The sequence below is a fragment of the Dicentrarchus labrax genome, unplaced genomic scaffold (genome assembly GCF_905237075.1).
Source record: "Dicentrarchus labrax unplaced genomic scaffold, dlabrax2021, whole genome shotgun sequence".
Classification (NCBI taxonomy): Eukaryota; Metazoa; Chordata; class Actinopteri; family Moronidae; genus Dicentrarchus; species Dicentrarchus labrax.
The window spans coordinates 4,277,924-4,295,415 of record NW_026136712.1 but is presented as its reverse complement, the minus strand read 5'-3'; the positions used below and the strand labels follow the sequence as shown (position 1 = coordinate 4,295,415).

General features: G+C 42.0%; 1 protein-coding gene across 2 annotated transcripts in view; it reads right to left on the bottom strand.

Moving 5' to 3' along the window:
• gas7b (growth arrest-specific 7b) overlaps positions 1 to 16,037 on the bottom strand; it is a 60,823-nt gene extending 44,786 nt beyond the window's left edge. For both annotated transcript variants that reach the window (XM_051416602.1, XM_051416603.1), the window contains exon 1: positions 15,616 to 16,037. In XM_051416602.1, coding sequence (XP_051272562.1) covers positions 15,616 to 15,795 — 180 coding nt within the window. In that variant the 5' untranslated portion in view covers positions 15,796 to 16,037. The remainder of the gene's footprint in view (positions 1 to 15,615) is intronic.
• Positions 16,038 to 17,492: the final 1,455 nt, after the last annotated feature.

Here is a 17,492-nt window from a genome sequence, read left to right as displayed (position 1 = left end):
GAGTGTGTGTGTGTGTGTGTGTGTGTGTGTGTGTGTGTGTGTGTGTGTGTGTGTGTGTGTGAGAAATCGTTTTTTTGCAATGTAGCACAGTATCTTGTTGCTATGCATGTAAGCTGAACAGGACTTATGCTGACCCCTGTGGAAACATCTGGATTCAGGAAGAGGATAGTCTGTAGGGGTCAAGGTCTGTCAGAGCAGCTGTCCAGCTTCCAGCTGGAAAGATCCAGAGGCAGAGAGGTTCCTGAACATGAATATGAGGTGATACATGATCTGTTAATGGTGTGGAAATGATCCTAGACTACAGCACCAGGGACAATATATAAAATGGTCTCTACACAGTGCAGTTTTATACCTGCTAAAGGAATACTCCAGGTACAATCAGTATCAAATAGTCCCCGCCTGCAGGCTCCAAAGGTGGGTTCGAAAAGTTTGGAAGTGGCTTGTTGTTCGGAGAAAAGGCAGCTGCGGTCAGCTTGAATTCAGTTCAACAGTTACAATAGATCCCAAGTGGGACCCAGAGTAACATAAAAACCCTTGACAAAATATCTGCTGTCAAAAACGTTGCCAATAAATCTCTAAACTCTTCTGTGTCACACTATCACCTCCTCACACTGTAGCTCTGAAGCTCCGCAATTTATCAGGACATTTTTTGGCAGAGCAGTGGATTATGCTACAGGAGTGGTCCTATGGACGCTCTGGTTGACACATTATCTGCAGTGACATTGGAATCCTCTGTAATGAAATGTGAATCCAAGCAGACCAAGCTAGCTGCAACTCCTCAGAGTTACCTTTCAGCCCTAAAGGCAGTGAGTACTTGATACTCAAAAGACAGGAACATTCATCTCATACCCTCAATTGTGTCCTTAGCACTTGTGACGTGAACAAAAATGTGTGATAAGTGCTTGTTTTGTCTCGTAGGGTTGACACTTCCTCAAATAATCAAGTTCAAACAAATTCAAACTGGATCACAAATGAAATCTTGTGTGAGCGGTAGTTCTAACTTTGAATAAAAAAGGACAGTGTGTATTCCTGTTTAGCGTGACATGGCGGACGAACACTGCAGCAACATCTGGAATACCTCATGATGTCCTGACAAAAAGACTACAATGTCCTAATTTTTTCCCTTATAACTTATACAATGTGTTCCATGACTATGACCCACAGAGTGCGAGCGCAGTACAGCTGTCAGGGAGAACAGTGAAGTCAGTCCCCAGCCATTCATACAGATCACCTGTGTACATCATGCAAATCAGGAAAGACAGCAAGCAGTGATTGGTCAGGGCACCAAGTGTAGTGTCACAAATGCATCACTATGAGTGCCTAGTCTGACACAGTTAAAACTCTATGGCTGCGTGATCTCAACATAAAATGGTTCAGTAAAATCAGATATTCACTTATCGTGTAATTCAATGAATATGATGGGTTGCTCATTTTATGAACAACCTGTGAGTTCCCTGCTTGATCATATTCTGCTTTAGTCATTATCTAAGATGAAAATATTCAAATGAGGCTCCAGGGATACTTGCAAGATGTTCTTGGTGCAAACCTAATCATGTCTTTATTTCATACCAATTAGTCCCTTCTGAAGAAAATAGTGCGTGGAGTGCTTGACTACTTTGCTACACTGTTAAGACATTTCATACTGTATACAGGCATGCCCGTCTCGAAGAGAAACCAAACAAATTCCAGCTGTATACATACTGCAGCAGAGCTGTAAACAGCCACAAGCAAGCACACAGCCACAAAGCCTTTTTCATGATGAGATGCAGACGGAGCGCGTGGGCCATTTCTAGTCTGAAGTCTTTCTACTGAAATAGTAGCAGGGTACACAGTGGATGTATACTGTGATGGGTTTTTTTCCCCTGCTCACTGCCTCTCCTACCTCGTCATGTCAGAGGAGCATGGGAACAGAGGTGTGACAGACAGGGGAAGTGTCTGTTTCCTATTATTCACTCAGAAATACCTCCACCTTCCCTTTCTGTGGCAACACTGTCATATCTGCACGCCCCGGGTTACTGGCGAGTTCACACACAAATGCTGATGCTAGTGTCTGTGCGAGAAGAGACACAGCTGCCCAATCACCACTGTCACACAGGAGCAAACGCACAGGCTTGGTCTTAATTATCAGTTGTCGTTGCTCACTAAAAAGGAGGACTGTTGAATCTCTAGCAATTGGAGAGCTGTCAAGTTCTGAATGGATCACCCTGAAATTATGATATTTCCAAAAAATAAAAAAATATATGATTTTATTCACATTATATGAAAGAGATGAGATTTAGACATTTCCAGAACTCTATTCTTATGTTAGCTAAGAACTTCCATTTGGGGTGAGTATGTTTGGATTTTCAGAACTACAGTTCCCATTGTGGTTTGGATGACAGGAAGTACATGAGTCAGTGAGTTAGCTGTTGTGATGCTACATTAGCTACTAGAAGTTCCTAGAAGTGCACTGTAACAATGGGTGCACAGACAGCATTCAACTGGGATAGTTTTGGTATTGAGGAGTGGTCAGAGGTTATACGAGGAATGTTTTTCTGTATGATCTCCATATAAAAAACATTTTGGACGCTGGAGACCACACTATTACTGAAAGAATAAAGGAATAAATCACTTCCAACTTCACAAATACAAATATTGGTGGACTTATCAATGGATGGTGTATAACGTTATCAGTTAGTTACAAATCAGCTCTTCCTCTGCTTCATTCCTCTCCTGTCCCTGTCTGAACCCGTGTTCATCTCCAGAACGGTCCTGGTTGGAGCCGACCTCCGTTAAGGCTGAGCTCCAAGTCCAGGTACAGTCAGCTAATAGGACTAGCTACTGGCAGCTAGTACAGTTAACATATGCAACAGTGCACCAGTAAGAACCAAGTGTTAGAAGAGAAAACATCTGCGTTCCAACAATCCTCTGATACTACAAGACGCAGCTCCCAAACAGAGTTTAATGTTGTTTTTGTTTTTCTGCGACAATCCCACTAATGAAAATTGCATCAACTAAAACTCTTTACATCGACTAACAATGAAGTGGACTACTGGGGGGCAGCCCTAGTACATATGATGTCCGTCTGTCCTGATCTGACAGAATTATGACACGCCAACTGGCCACTAAGAGTTAGTGGAGATGTATTTTGTTGACTTGCGATGGTCCAAACACTTTTTCAGAGGCTTTTCAGAGCCAAAAAGAGTTTAGAAAGTTTAATTATTTGTTATATAAAAATGTGAAATTTCACCAAATAAAATGAACTTTATATGCCCAAATAGCCCAAAATCTCAGCACTGGTAGTACTCAAAATGCCTCCAGTGACCCACACAAAGCAAGGACACTAACTAACATACAAACTACAATAAGCCCTAGTGGAGACTGTAATGCTAACCTCTTGCCCGGGAGGTCTGAAGTGGAGTCGAGAGCCCTCTGGGATCACTCAGTGGGCGTTTAGACCTCATGTGAGAAATACAGCCGGAGAGAAATTTCTCACATGTACGCTTGGCCGCTAACTACTAGACCTAGAGAGAAGAATGTGTCAAGATATGGCAAGACCGAGCCGGAGTGAATGGAGGAGGAGGAGGAGGAGGAGGAGTGAGGGAATGAAACAGTCCTCGGAGGGAGACAGAGTGAGACAGGGAGAGCGATGGGGGCTGTGGACCGTATCTTTATTTGGGAGACATTGTTTTGGTTTGGGCAGATGTGGGAGCCTGAAGCGGAGCCACATTCCCACATGCAGACACTTCAGACACTCAGAGAGGAGGAGGGATGCACATACGTGCTTAAGCATACACTTGGTCACACACACACCCACACACACACACTGTATATATATATATACACTGTATGCACACATATGTTCACACAAACTGTCATTAGTGTCTGCTCAATGCCTCGGCGCTTGTTTCATGTGTTCTTGTGAGAGCATGTGCAGGGCAGAGTGGTCAGTACAGCTAACAAAGCTTGTTTTGTTACACCCCGCCCCATTTCCCATGAATTTCTCAAGCATTGTTTGTCTCACTGTCTCTACTCCGAGCTTCGACTTGCAAATGACGTGACTAAAACTGGACTACTGTGTCACACATTGTGCGCTGCATGTGAAGGAGCGTGCCCTGCAGTGTGAAGATCCTATCTGTACAGGCCTGCTTATGTTCTCAGGATCAGATATGGTAGCATGTCAATCTCAAATACTAAACTCACTGAGCACTCCAGAGTAACTTATGCATTTCTCACTGTGACCAGTCAATAGCCACTGCAGGACAACACAGAAAATACTTTTCAAAGCCTGACTGCTTCACAAGCTGGTAAAGCAAAGTTCTGCAACTCAGAGTACAACTTAATGCACACTGTCCTCCCCCAAAACATAAACCTCCTTTGAACAGATACAGCATCATTCTTGAGGGTGCGTGCCAGTGGTTAAGACTGTGTATATACTGTTGGGAAATAGTGACTGGTAGATTTCTGTGGTTACACTGATCTGGGTATTCCCACCTGATCTGGATTTCCCCCTCCATATGTCCCATTCTTCACGAAGCAACAAGCTTGCTATAAGTTATGACTCACATACTTTAATGAATGTAATATTCAGATTAATGCTCATTGCAGATTAAGATCTCACACACGAGTATCCAATTTAGTGGCAGTGATGTAGTTCTGCTGGTTTCGTCAACGTGCGACCTTCAGGGCAGTTTAAAGCCGAGTGTGAAGCAGCTAGAATGAGAGTTAGCACGCCTGAGTCCAGGGTACCAGGTGCCAGGAAATAGTGGATTACACCTTTCAGATTGGAGTTGCCGCCCCAAGATGATCTAAAAGATCATCAGATCTAAAGACAGAACGGTTCAATAAGGTATGCAGTAATGCAGGAGTACCCAAAGAGGGAACTAACCTAAGTTCTTCATTTATCAGGTGTTATACATAACACGTAACGACAATATAGGTACTCAGGGTTTGAATTTCTCTTGCAACCTCTCCTTTCATTCTTTACACAACCACTTCCAGAATTTTTGGTTTGAACAACAAAGTGGACACCATAATGGAAACTGCATTGTCACTATTTGTACGATTTATCGCATCTCACCCCTCTTCATGATGGCAGGCTTTACACTAGGGGTGGGTAAGAATATCGATTCATCAATGCATTGCAATATATTTTTTCACAATTCAATATCGATTCATTAAATCCTCTGAATCGATTTAAGCCCCTGGCCAGTGGGGGGCGCGGTAAGCAACACCTTTGTGTGATTTGCATTGTACGGACGGAGGCCGCACTCGACCACACAACAACAACATGGCAACCGAAGCAGGTAGCAGCAGTGTTAAACCAGCGCCTTCAACTTCAAAAGCAGCGTAAACCCGGAACACAGGAAATAGACAAAAGTACAGTACTAAAATACTGCAATAACACAACAAATTTGCGCAACCACTTAAGCCGACACCACACAGATACTCAACCCACGGCTAAACCTGTGGATTCAAAACAGACGCAACTCAACAGATCCTTCCTTTGCAAACTGCCGCCAAACTCTGCCCGCACGCACAGAAGATAACGGAGTCTGTGGCCGTCTTCATATGTAAGGACCTATGACCGTACAACACAAAAGATGGTATATACATTGGAACCACGATACGTCATACCAACACGCAAACACATGACGGAAGTCGCCATCTCAAAGCTGTAATTTACTCATACTGAATCGATATGGAAGCATTTAAAATCAATATCGAATCGAATAGATATCAAATCGAATTGTGACCTAAAGAATCAAAATCGAATCGAATCGTGAGGTTCTTAACACACACACAGCCCTACTTTACACCCAGTGTGACAATAAGGAACAGATATAAGCACTTTTGGTGCAGGGATGGTTTGAAGATCTGACTGTCTGTGATAGAAGGCATAGACAGATCCAGATCTGTTCCAATTTCAAGATGGTTCTGTGTACCAAACTATCTGGCGTAGCAGCTCTAGCTCCAGCAGCTGTATTTGAACACCCTAGCTGCCACATAGGGGTCTTCTATTCTGAGATTATCACATGATTTCTGGACGTGCCCTTGAACTAAAAATCAAACATCTACAATGACAGACACTTGATACTCTCTCACCATCACCACCCAAGCCAGACTTCCAACTGGGTGTTCTCCCAAATTAGCAGACACTATAATTGGCTCCGATCCAGTGTACTGGTAAATACTCTAATTCACAGTGTGCTGCTCTTGAAGGTCCTAAGTGCTACTCAGCCCAAAAGAGCAGAATATATGTGAGTGATTGAGACTAAGAAGAGATTGATCAATTTTGAGTGCCACTTTGAACCATATTTCAGTCCAATGATCTCTGCAAATGAAGATTTACAGAGCAGTACAGAGGACTATTTCTCTAGTTTTTGGCCAAATTCCATCAGTATGAAGGGAAAAAAAGTGAAAATGAGACCCAAGTTGAAAATAACTGTAATTACTCTTAAACTCAGCTAATGTTTTTCTCAAGCTATAACTCAAAATAGCTACACTGGAGCACACTAGGACCAAAGAGATCAAAGCTTCCCCTCTCTTACCTAAATCTGGTAACCACTCTGCCTCATTATATTAATCATACTTACTTTAGAGGTTCCTAAAGTGACTTGTTGCTACATAACGCCAGTCTTTTTAAAGTCTCTCATTTGCCTTAATGCCATGTACTGTGGCATTATTTCTACAGAGACAATTTTCCAGCAGCCCTACATGACTGCTCTGCTAGTAAATCTGAAAATCTCAAACCTGTTCTTCAGTGTCAAAACAAACAACACACTGTGGTTAACAAGGTGCTTTCAGAAGTACCCCGGTGGGTGTTATACAGTCATTCAGCTGATATTTCACAGCCCAACAGGAGTATGTTCCATGACAAGAAATGACTGTATTTTGGTATAACGTCAGTGCAGGGGGGCTGGTGTTAGTTTTCCAGCGTGCAGGGGAAGCACCTGGCTGTGTGCTGGAGGTTGTGCAGCAGTGGTCTGACCCCCGGCACACCACTACAGGGATTATGCCAGGCTAAATCACCATCCAAATCTCTGCTCGAAGCCCCCCCACTCTTTCTCAGCTCTACGGTTTCATAATAAACACAGCTGACACTCTACCAGGAGAAGCATTAGGGAGACAAAGTGGTTCTCCAAAATTTACAGCTCATTGCAAATTGCTTACAGTAGTTCCCCTGGCTACAGAGAGCCATAATGGCACACGGTAATTCACACTGAAGAGTAACAATACACGATGCTATAATAATAATAATGCAAGCCCAATATTACAAATTTGGGAGAATCAACATTACATCATCAGCAAATTGACTTCAAATTACTGGCCTCTTCAAGTGGAAGAAAAAAGTCACACTTGACTGTAGAATACGTGGCAACCTGCACTCATGCACATGTTGCATCCATATGAAGGAGCCGGGGGGGGGGAGTCCCCCTCCAGATGGCCCCTGGCAAGCCCAGCTGCAGGGCTTCTATTACACGTTAACTGCCCATGTTGATATTTCAGCACTTGTAGGGGGGTCCTGATTTGTTAGAGGAATGTCAACTGTAGCCTCAGAGCAACAAGAGTGTGTAACTGCCCTCCGACCAACCGTTAAAGGCTGTAACCCAGTGTGTCACCAATTTAATGATTTAAACTGGTTTTATTATGGGCCTCCAACACGGCTCGGTGCTTGGACTGTGAGGGTGTCTGCAAGTGGACCTGCTATTGCGGTGCATGTATGTGCAGCAGCGTTAAGTGCTAAAGGGCTGAGCAAGGTGCAATATAGATCAGAGTGTGTGGTGATTAATAATCACATCAGAGTGCTCGTCACCCTGAAACAGCTGAGTCAATCACAGTGACACATGACAATGATAGCTTAACAGATGGAAAGAAGTCTTTGCATGAGCATTTGCATGAAACAGTGCAGAAAAACTGCAAAGACAGTTGGAAAGGAGGTGGTGACTTCATGTCTCATGAACAGCACAATACTGAGTTATAACGGAGCAGCCTGATGTGTGTAAAGGTGTGTGTGGTTACTCTGTAGCACCCTAGTGTGATCTGTAAACAGGGGACGGCTGTGTGTGATGGCACTGCGCTCTGACGCAACACTTCTCACATCAGAGGTTGCAGATTTATCAACATGTGTCTGGCTGCAGGGTTTCATGAACTGAAGAACGTTTTCATACAGTGTAGACTAATTAAAAGACATTCCTGCTTTAACCACATTCATCTGTACGTTTTTATGCCTATTTAAACGCATCCACAGGCCTGAGTGTTTGATTAACATAGTACATTTACATTTGAAGCTTTTACGTTCCTCCTACTCCACGTATTTTGCAAGGCTGCAATGAGTGTTTGATTAGTCCATTTAAAGAAGATTTGTTGCCAACTATTTTGATGATTGATTAATCAGTATATTATTATCAGTTTATAATTATTTTTAAAGAAAAAATGCCGAACATTTTCTGGTTCCAGCTTTTTAAATATGAGAATTTCCTGCTTGTCTTTGTCAAATATGATTCTAAATAAGGAGTCTTCGCGTTTTGGACAGCTGGTTGGACCAGAAGAAGCAATAGAAGCAATCCAAAGACGAAGAAGTCACTCTGGGCTCTGGGAAATTGTAAAATTTAATTAAACAAATAATTAATAAATTAATCGATAATGAATTTAATCGTTAGCTGCAGCTTGAGTATTTAGTTTGCTCTTTTTGATAAAATAACCACTGTGGCGCTACAGCCGACACAGACATGGTTTGGAGACGTCAAATTTCCACCAAAATACCAAGACCTCTCTTTGCTCTAACTCATGTGAAAGAACCTCCCACCTGTGGACCATGTGCTTTGCACTGGGCAACCCAATACCAGATGGGCAAAGAGAATTTAAATGTCAGGAAAATACCAAACTGTCAGAGTGCTAATTGCACTGGTTGTTTGTGCCACCAGGACAATAGGGCCCACTGTAAAAATTCTAAATCATTACGAGATAGCAGGTTTAAATAGCAATGTGTACTATCGCAATTCAAAATTTTGACTTAGTAAGTGATGGGAGAGTACATCATTACCTGTATCTGTCCTCGGCATGGGCGGGACTTAAACCGGAAGAGGGCGAATATGACCCAAGATTTAATTTAATTTAAGCCTGAAATTGCTATGGATTGATCATAAGTTGCTATATTTATTAGAAAACCATGTTTTTGAGAGCTATTTTTTAATTTAAGTGTTGTAAATTGACACATTGTACTCTGACGATACTCATTTATTATCTGTACTGGATACTGTTTCAGCCAAGAACTCGTTCAACCGTACTATATATATTACACAGAATAGGACTTAGAATGTCACATTTTTGAATAAAAAATAAACAAATCAAGATTTTGACTGTATTCGTATTTGTTTTTCTGTTTTTTTGCTGGCAGGATTTGGCTTCCGTACAAAACCTAAATGTCATCCTCCAGACAAGCATTTATCTTTATCAGTTAATGCAGTCTCGATACATAGTTTGGATTAAGTTCTACAATGCAGAATTCAGAATCTAATCACTGTATAATGCCAAGAGGCTTTGAGAAACCTGCCAATGTTGATCCAGTAAAAAGTAGCAACCAGGTTGGGGAGTGCAGAACTCTGCCAGTCTCTGCTGCTACACTCAAAGACAGCAGCCCTATCACATAAATCTTCAGTTATTCATTGACCCGGCACACCATTCTTCAAGGTTTGGAATCAAATTTCTCTTTGTTTCATAGTAGTTGCTGAACAAAAATTAAATTGTAGAATGGTGGAAATACCATAAGTGGAATCAACAGTCCCTTGGTCCAAGCCCAAAATTTCATGAAAATTCATTTATGAGTGTTCCTGCAGTCAGAAAAACAAGTGAGGTGAACAAATACCCTCTTTGACGTAGGTAAAACCTGAAGTGCCCCTGAATCACATAAATAAAAAATGGATGGAGCCCTGTAATAAGACATTACTCCATGGAATGATGGAGTAACAGAGCAATAACACAGAGGCAGACTCGGTCATGAAGAGCTCGACAGCATTTAAGCATCTGTCTGGAAACAGTGATGACAGCTCCGAACACCACAGGGAGGCTGGGAAATTATTTTCATGCTAGCAGGTTGATTGAATGAATGAATGAATGAATGAATGAATGAATGAATCAGTCCAATCCATTTGTTGATAAAAGCTCCCAAACATGAAAGCGTTCAAGTCTATTTTGGACAATATCCTCCATTGATCTGCGCTGGGTGACATCACGGAGTCGTCAGGCAGAAAGTCATGGCAACCGAGTCATCGCCGACGGTTTCTCAGCTGCTGCTTGAACTCCCCTCTTGCTCTTAGTGCTTTCTTTTCATTTCCTCCTCATTAGGTGAACACTGAGCACTAACGAGCCAAACACTGATATGACTCACTGTCATTGTGACTCATGATGCTCTGGTGGAAGTCATAATTACTGCAGATAAACAATTTTCTCCTTGAGTGGATAAGAAAACCTTTCATACAGTAAAGCTCACACTGTACACACTTAAGATCTCTATGTATATCTGCTAAGAAGAGAAGTTGCAGTGTTCTTTCTCAAAACATCACCTGGAAGAAAACTTAGAGGCTAAAATGGATGCCAGTTTCTCCTATATCTCAACAATCACCTGCTCATGTCGGCCAATCACTTTCACTTTCCTACTTTCAAAACTTAAAGAAATAGTTTTGAAAATGTCTGAAATGCTTTTATTTGCTTTGTTTCTGAGAAAAGAAATCAATATTTCAAGGCATAAAGAAGGGCTCTGAAAGTGGTTAGCCTAGCTTAGCATAAAGGCTGTAGGTAGGGGGAATAAGCTAACCTCTGCAAAGTTCAAATTTACACATATTAACACCGCTAAAGCTCACTAATGGACACATTGTAGCTTGTTTCTTTAATATGGATAAAAAGAAAAGGGTAAAAGAAGTCAACTAGTATTTTTAGGGGGAGCCAAGCTAGCTCTGTCACACTGCTTCCAGTCTTTATGCTAAGCTAGGTATATTTCCCAAAGTGTTGGAATATTCTTATATAGGATCATTCATATTTATTACAATTTGGGTTTTATTTTGGTAGTTTATCTGTATTAATAAGCTTTAAAGTTAAAAGCTGAGATGTGGGAACGTAGAGACATCACTAAAAAAGTAGTTCAATGGGATAAAATGAGCTCCCAGGTTAGCCAAACTCGAGGGACTGCTACCAACATTTTGGGTGCAGGTAAGATTGTTTACAGCTTGTTTACAACCTGTCTGACAGTCTGACTGCTTGTCTCTGACTTAGTCTGACTATATTATAGCAATGTTGCGGGGTTCCCAGATCTACAATGTTATCATAACTGATGAAATTATGTTCACAACTACAGAAAGACCCAGGTTGTCATAAATTGGAAATGTCCTGTAAATGAGACTGTAACTTTTTTTAGACAATTAATATTGGATAATGGTGAACACAAACATAAATATAAATATAAATATAAGCAAAACAGAGTTGTGAAATTACAGAACTGACTGACAGTTACAGCAATATCTACCTAAAGTCTTGCTAGCATTAGCTAACATTAGCTCGGTCATACCAGGTAAAGTAAGACCGTTGAGTCTGTTGAACTACTCAGCGGTACATTTTACCGATATGAGAGACACCTTCAGGATTAACAAAGAAGAATGAACTGTTTCTTCATTATATAGTCAGCTTTAAAGTAGCAGCAAGTGTTGGTCTCTCTGTGTGATGCACCAGGCGGCAACAGGTTCTGAATCATTCATTATGTTTGGAAGAATAGAGCTGTTTGTAGACCACAAGATGACAACACAGCCAAATCAGAGCAGCATTGTGCACTGTGCCAGCTGTAGAAGTCCCAGTCTAGGTAATTAGATTAGAGATGATTAATGCACATCAGCCTGAATTTATAATCATTTACAATTATGAGTGAGTTACTGCGCAACGGCCTGAAGAAGTGACGGTGATTTCCTCACAGAGCCCCTCAGTTTGAATAAATTCCCAGAATGAGGAAACTGTGTGTCTTTTGTCTCATGATCAGTCATTTCAACGTACCATCCTACACGTCTGATCAACCTACAACTGACATATTCAAGGAGAACCGGGTGGAAACCTACAGTTTCACTTTGTGTAATTTGTGGTAAATCTCTTCCTTCCAGATTCACTACTGTAAGAGCGATACTGAAACTGAAGCCCCACGAGCAAATATTATCAACCCATAATCGCATATCAAAGTTATGTATGTTGACAGATAGGCAAAAAGAAATTGCACCGCATTACTGGCAGTATTTTTCTGTATATTTAATTCAAATTTAAGCAGTGTAACAAAAATATCTGAACTTAAGGACCTCTTACTGACTCTTTCCAGAGCTTTCACTTGGTAATTAAGACTGTGAGATAATAGTAATTATAAAAATAGTAATTATTTACAACCATTTACATTTCAGTGCCATTTACTGCATGAACTGTTGTCTCTATTGTTACTGGCAGGCATCTTTGATCATAAGGTTTACTGTTCAACTGTAAAACTTCTTCACTCCCACACATCTTCATCACAAAATGTTCCTTTATGTTAATTTTTATGTTAAAAATAAATGTGTTGATTGTTATTACATTTATCTCTCGAATCAATGTCAGTATCTGCCTGAAAAATCAAGTTTCTATGGAGTTCTCAGTCATACTGAAGAACTAACCTGAAAATGTGGGAGATATTTGCTTTCTGGCAGTGAGTTAGATTAAAGTTTGATGCTGCTTGTCTGTTAAATATAAGGCTACAGGCAGCAGACAATTAGCATAGCACAAAGACTGGAAATTAGGGTGGAAACAGCTAGCCTACAGGACAGTCAGTCCAGGACTAAAATCAAAAGTGTTCTTCCCCACAGCAGCTGAGATGCATATGAGTTGAAACCTGCGTCATTAGACATGCAGCTGCCACTGCCTGGTAGAACAGGTAAAGCCAGCGTGATGGTACAACTAATGCAACAAACAAATACAACCACAGGGTCCTTTCCCACACCACTGCGTCACTCATCTTCACTGGGCATTTTTAGGCAGTTCCACTCGAGTGCAGAGAACAACGAGAGGTGGGTTAGCAGTGAGACTGTAGATCTGAACCCACAACACCGCAAGCATCCGACACGATCTGCAGATCTGCAGACCGCAGAGCCATGGTTCCCCCCCCGGGTGTGGGTTCATGTGAAACTGAAGAGAATCTGTTTGCGATAAGTCAGACCCAACATCAGATAAGCATGTTGCTGGTGCTTAATTTAGCCTACCTTAAGGGCAGAGTCCTTATCTAGCTCTGCATCAGTGTTTGATAAAAAGTGTCCATGATGCACCCTGCTGAGGGACATCCTGTAGAAACCACATAACGCTTTCTCCCTCATGTCATCTCCTGTGTATCCTGTCCATTAGGGCTGCAACTAACAACTGTTATTATTAGCGATTCATCCGATTATCGACGACAGTTTGACCAAAATATTTACCTCCATGTCCACTTAAAAGTTTTTTCTGGAGCTTCCCGCCTCTTGTAGATAGAATGCAGAAATGTCATGGGGAGCCATCCACTGAGGAAGACCATGAAATATGGCTGAAAACCCTTCTAGGAAAAGCTTGTCAGTGGACCTTGAGTTACATTTTTCCATCAAGGTTGGTTTTATACAGGCACGTCACGCATGTCCGTAATAACAAGTAATAGAAGAAGTAGCGGTCACGAGCCGGAAACAAAACTAGTTGTCTGTTAACAGCCAATAAACCTCAAACAGAGGAAACAAAAGCAGTCACCCTGGCAGTTCTACAAGCGGAAAATGGAAACAGGTATTCAGGATTGGTTTTCAAAAAGGCAAGTTGTGATTTTACAATGTCAGCTTGCGTTGGCCGCGTTTCATGCTGTCTGGAGATGAAGAAGGAGCAAAAACAGCTGATCAGTCATGTGAGTTAAATGTTTGTTTGTCTCCATTAAAGCTGCAGTAGGTAACTTATTACTATATTTACTGAAACTTTCACTCTATCCTGACAGTAGAACATGAGACAGATAATCTGTGAAGAAATCAGGTTCCTCTGGCTCCTCCTAGTGCTTCTAATGGCATTTGTAAGAATCCACCAGGCCTGAATGAAAACAACCAATCAGAGCAGAGAAAGATAGAAAGACGAGTTGTGCTGGTGGCTTGAATGCAGTTGAGCATCAATATTTGACGACCTGGGAATAAGACTCAACAATCATCTATCCATTTTCAATTGGGCTCTAATCTGAATGTCACATCACTCACTGACCAACAGAAACGCTGGTTGCAGTATATCTGTGGGGAGTTCATGGACCACGGAACGGATTTCAAATTGGTCGGGGCCCATCAGCACTGCAATATCACAGAGGGGCAGCGCCAAGGCCCTGATTTTGAATGGGAAAAGGTTTATCACATGACACAATTAGCCAATACATTTTTAGGTAGCAGAATGTATTGCTTTCTCACAGGCTGTGGTCACATAGTGTACCATAAGCTGTATGATTACAATAGCAGCTACCCAAGAATCTTTGGAATTGAACACATTTTCAATGTTTAAAAGTAGCCCTACTGGTTCCGCGGTCCCTAGGTTAATATCAGTCAATACATCAACCCGGCTGATTTACTGGTGCAGCTTTAATGGAGATAAACTGGAACCAGTGAATGTCTGGAATCTGATGATGGAAATGGTTGTGGATTAATCAAGAACCATTGTTTCATCTCTATTTTCCATTAGTCGTAGCTAATCATGGCCTGATAATCAGACTGAATTGCTATTGTTATACTTCAGCGGTCTATGTGATCCTGCAGTATCTAAACCAGCAGGAGCCCAGAGTCAGGAGGGACGGCGTCAGGAGGGAGGGAGGGAGGGAGGGAGGAGGCATTGCTCTGGTGCCACTGGGTCACAAATCATGTTACCCTTTAAATCTTCTCGCATTCAGAGCGAAGACGATGTGACAAAAAAGGCAGCACTGGTGCCATGTCGCTGAGAATGCTGGCGAGCCTCTCCCTGTTGGATACAAGCTGATTACAACAAACTGTCAGAATACAGGGCGGCGGCGCTGACTCTACCACAAACAGCCAATTCCATCACACGGCCACAATTCACAAGAAACAAACTCAACGAAAAACGTGAGATCTGTTTCTAAGTTGCAGAAGAGTGTGTGAACTCTGTGGAGGAGCCAGAGAGGGGGGCTGGGTGGGGAAGGGAGGGGCTGACCATGAAGGGGGAGAGAGCAGCATGTCCTGCGCATTCAGGCGCACAGAGAGGAGACCTGAGTATTTGACTGGAATGTGTGTGGAATGAGGAAGTGTGCAGGCAGGCGGAGAGCTGCTGACTGCTGGGAAGGTTAGAGTTAATCTGATAAGCACAGCACGGGAAAATGATTCATTAGTGCATCTGTCAATGCTGCCTTTATCCTCAAGTGTGTGAGTGTGTGTGTGTGTGTGTGTGTGTGTGTGTGTGTGTGTGAGAGAGAGGGAGAGAGAGAGAGAGAGAGAGAGAGAGAGAGAGAGAGAGAGAAATGACCCCAAAATGTCCCCAAAAAGAGAACAAAATTATAAAAGAGTAAAAGTCAATTAAGCCATTTTACATCCAATTAAGATTTGTAATGAGTCCAAATACCTAATGAGAGTGAGTGTAGACCCTTACCTCCAGGACCTGGACATAACTTGAGGGGAACCATCCTCTGGCTCCATCCCTCTCTCCCTCCCACCAGCCTCCGGGCAGAGCCTGGACCACTTTAATAATGTCCCCGGTCTCGAAGCTCAGTCCCTGCTGGTGCTGCTCCCCGCTGAACGGGTACAAACTTTTGCAGTACGATCCAGACATCGCAACTTCTTCCCGCTCAGATGCCGATGGTTTGTCCCCCCCCCTCCTCGCTCCTCCAGACAACAATCGAACTTTTTCAATCAAGTTTGTGTCCGAGTTTGGAGCCGGTGTCGCTCACGGGTCGCAGAGGACAGGAGCGGAGCCAAACTGGTGTGAAGTCAGTGAACAGGTTCTCCTCCTCCTCCTGCTGCTGTCAGGACGCCCCTCGCCGCTCTGCCGCTCCTCCAGCCTGCTGCCAGCCTGTAGCGCCGTCTGAGGCGAGCGGACCAGCGGCAAGCTGCACGGAGCGAGGCGGACACCGGAAGCTATAGATGTCTGAATTCAAAGTAAAAGCACAAAACGCTACAAAGTGAGTAAACGCGAGACAAGCTATCTCACAACCGAGCACGCTCCCTCTGTTGAGGAAGAACGTGTGCTCGGAAAGTTGAAAGTTGAAAATAGTAAGTGGCCCTTTAGCCAGGTGGTTTCTCCAGAAGTTCTCCAATGTCAACTTTTACACTCAACATTAAAACTTCCAGCAGACTACAACTATTATACTGCTGATAGGACTGTTGTGGTTTGGGAGTGTTACGGGCTAAGGTTGAAATGACCCTTAATATTACCTCATGGCTAACCACAGTAGACTAGCTCTTCTTCAGGAGATACCATTTCTTCTTTTCTCTCGTTTTCTTCTTCTTCAGTCCAACCACAAGTACTAGCCAACTGCTGCTACTACCTAACGTTACTATTTGGTTTGTTTGTCTATTTCTGTGGAAGTTAAACGTTTTTAAGTGTGTAATTTATGCTAGGATACTTTTATAAATATATATATAATCATAATTATCATGAAGAAGAATGACTGCTAATGACTGATTTGAAAGTAGTTACATCTTTATATTTGCCTGGCATTTGTTTTTATGCAACGTTCCGTTTTAAGTTTTAGTTTGAAAGGTTGTACCGGAAGTTCCGTCTCTTATTGTGGCAGACTTGACTTACTAATGATAAACCGTGCAACTCCCCTCCAGCTTCTTCTTTACTTTTTCATAGGCACATTTTAAATGATGATGATGATTTATTATTATCATTTATTTATGATGTACAAACATTTATCCATTTTATGATTCGCTTTCATGGCCTCATTTCACTGCTTATATTGTTTCTTATGTTGTTTATCTATGTAGTTTAGTTCTCTTTTTTTTTTTACAAACTCTTTTATGAGCTTCTCTGTTACCACGGTGATGATTATGATGATGATTATGATGATAATTATAATGATGATGGTTAAGATTAGGCTACTGTTAGAAGTGTTTGTAGTAAAATAAAGCTCTGAATATAGTTTAGTTAAAACACAACTACAATGAAACGATCACAGAGTAAAGTATTTAACAACCAAAGACTTTCTGATGATCTGATTATTTAACTTTCAGCCTCTCATTTCAACTCAAGCAGCTGTTGTTCAGAGCCAGCACTGACTAACACCAAGTTTGCCCAAAACACACAAAAACTTGACAGTTCCTCATTTGCACAGTGCATGGTGTTATGACACATCAGTTTATTTTTGGCCAATAGATATCACATTGACCAACTCAAGTCACAGTGAGACACCAGGAAAGGCCGATTGATGTGGCTGTAATGAGGCTTCCTGTGTTCTATTTCCTTTCGGACTCAGTAAAACCAGCAGACGCCAGGTGTTGGTGTTGTACATCACACCTCGAATA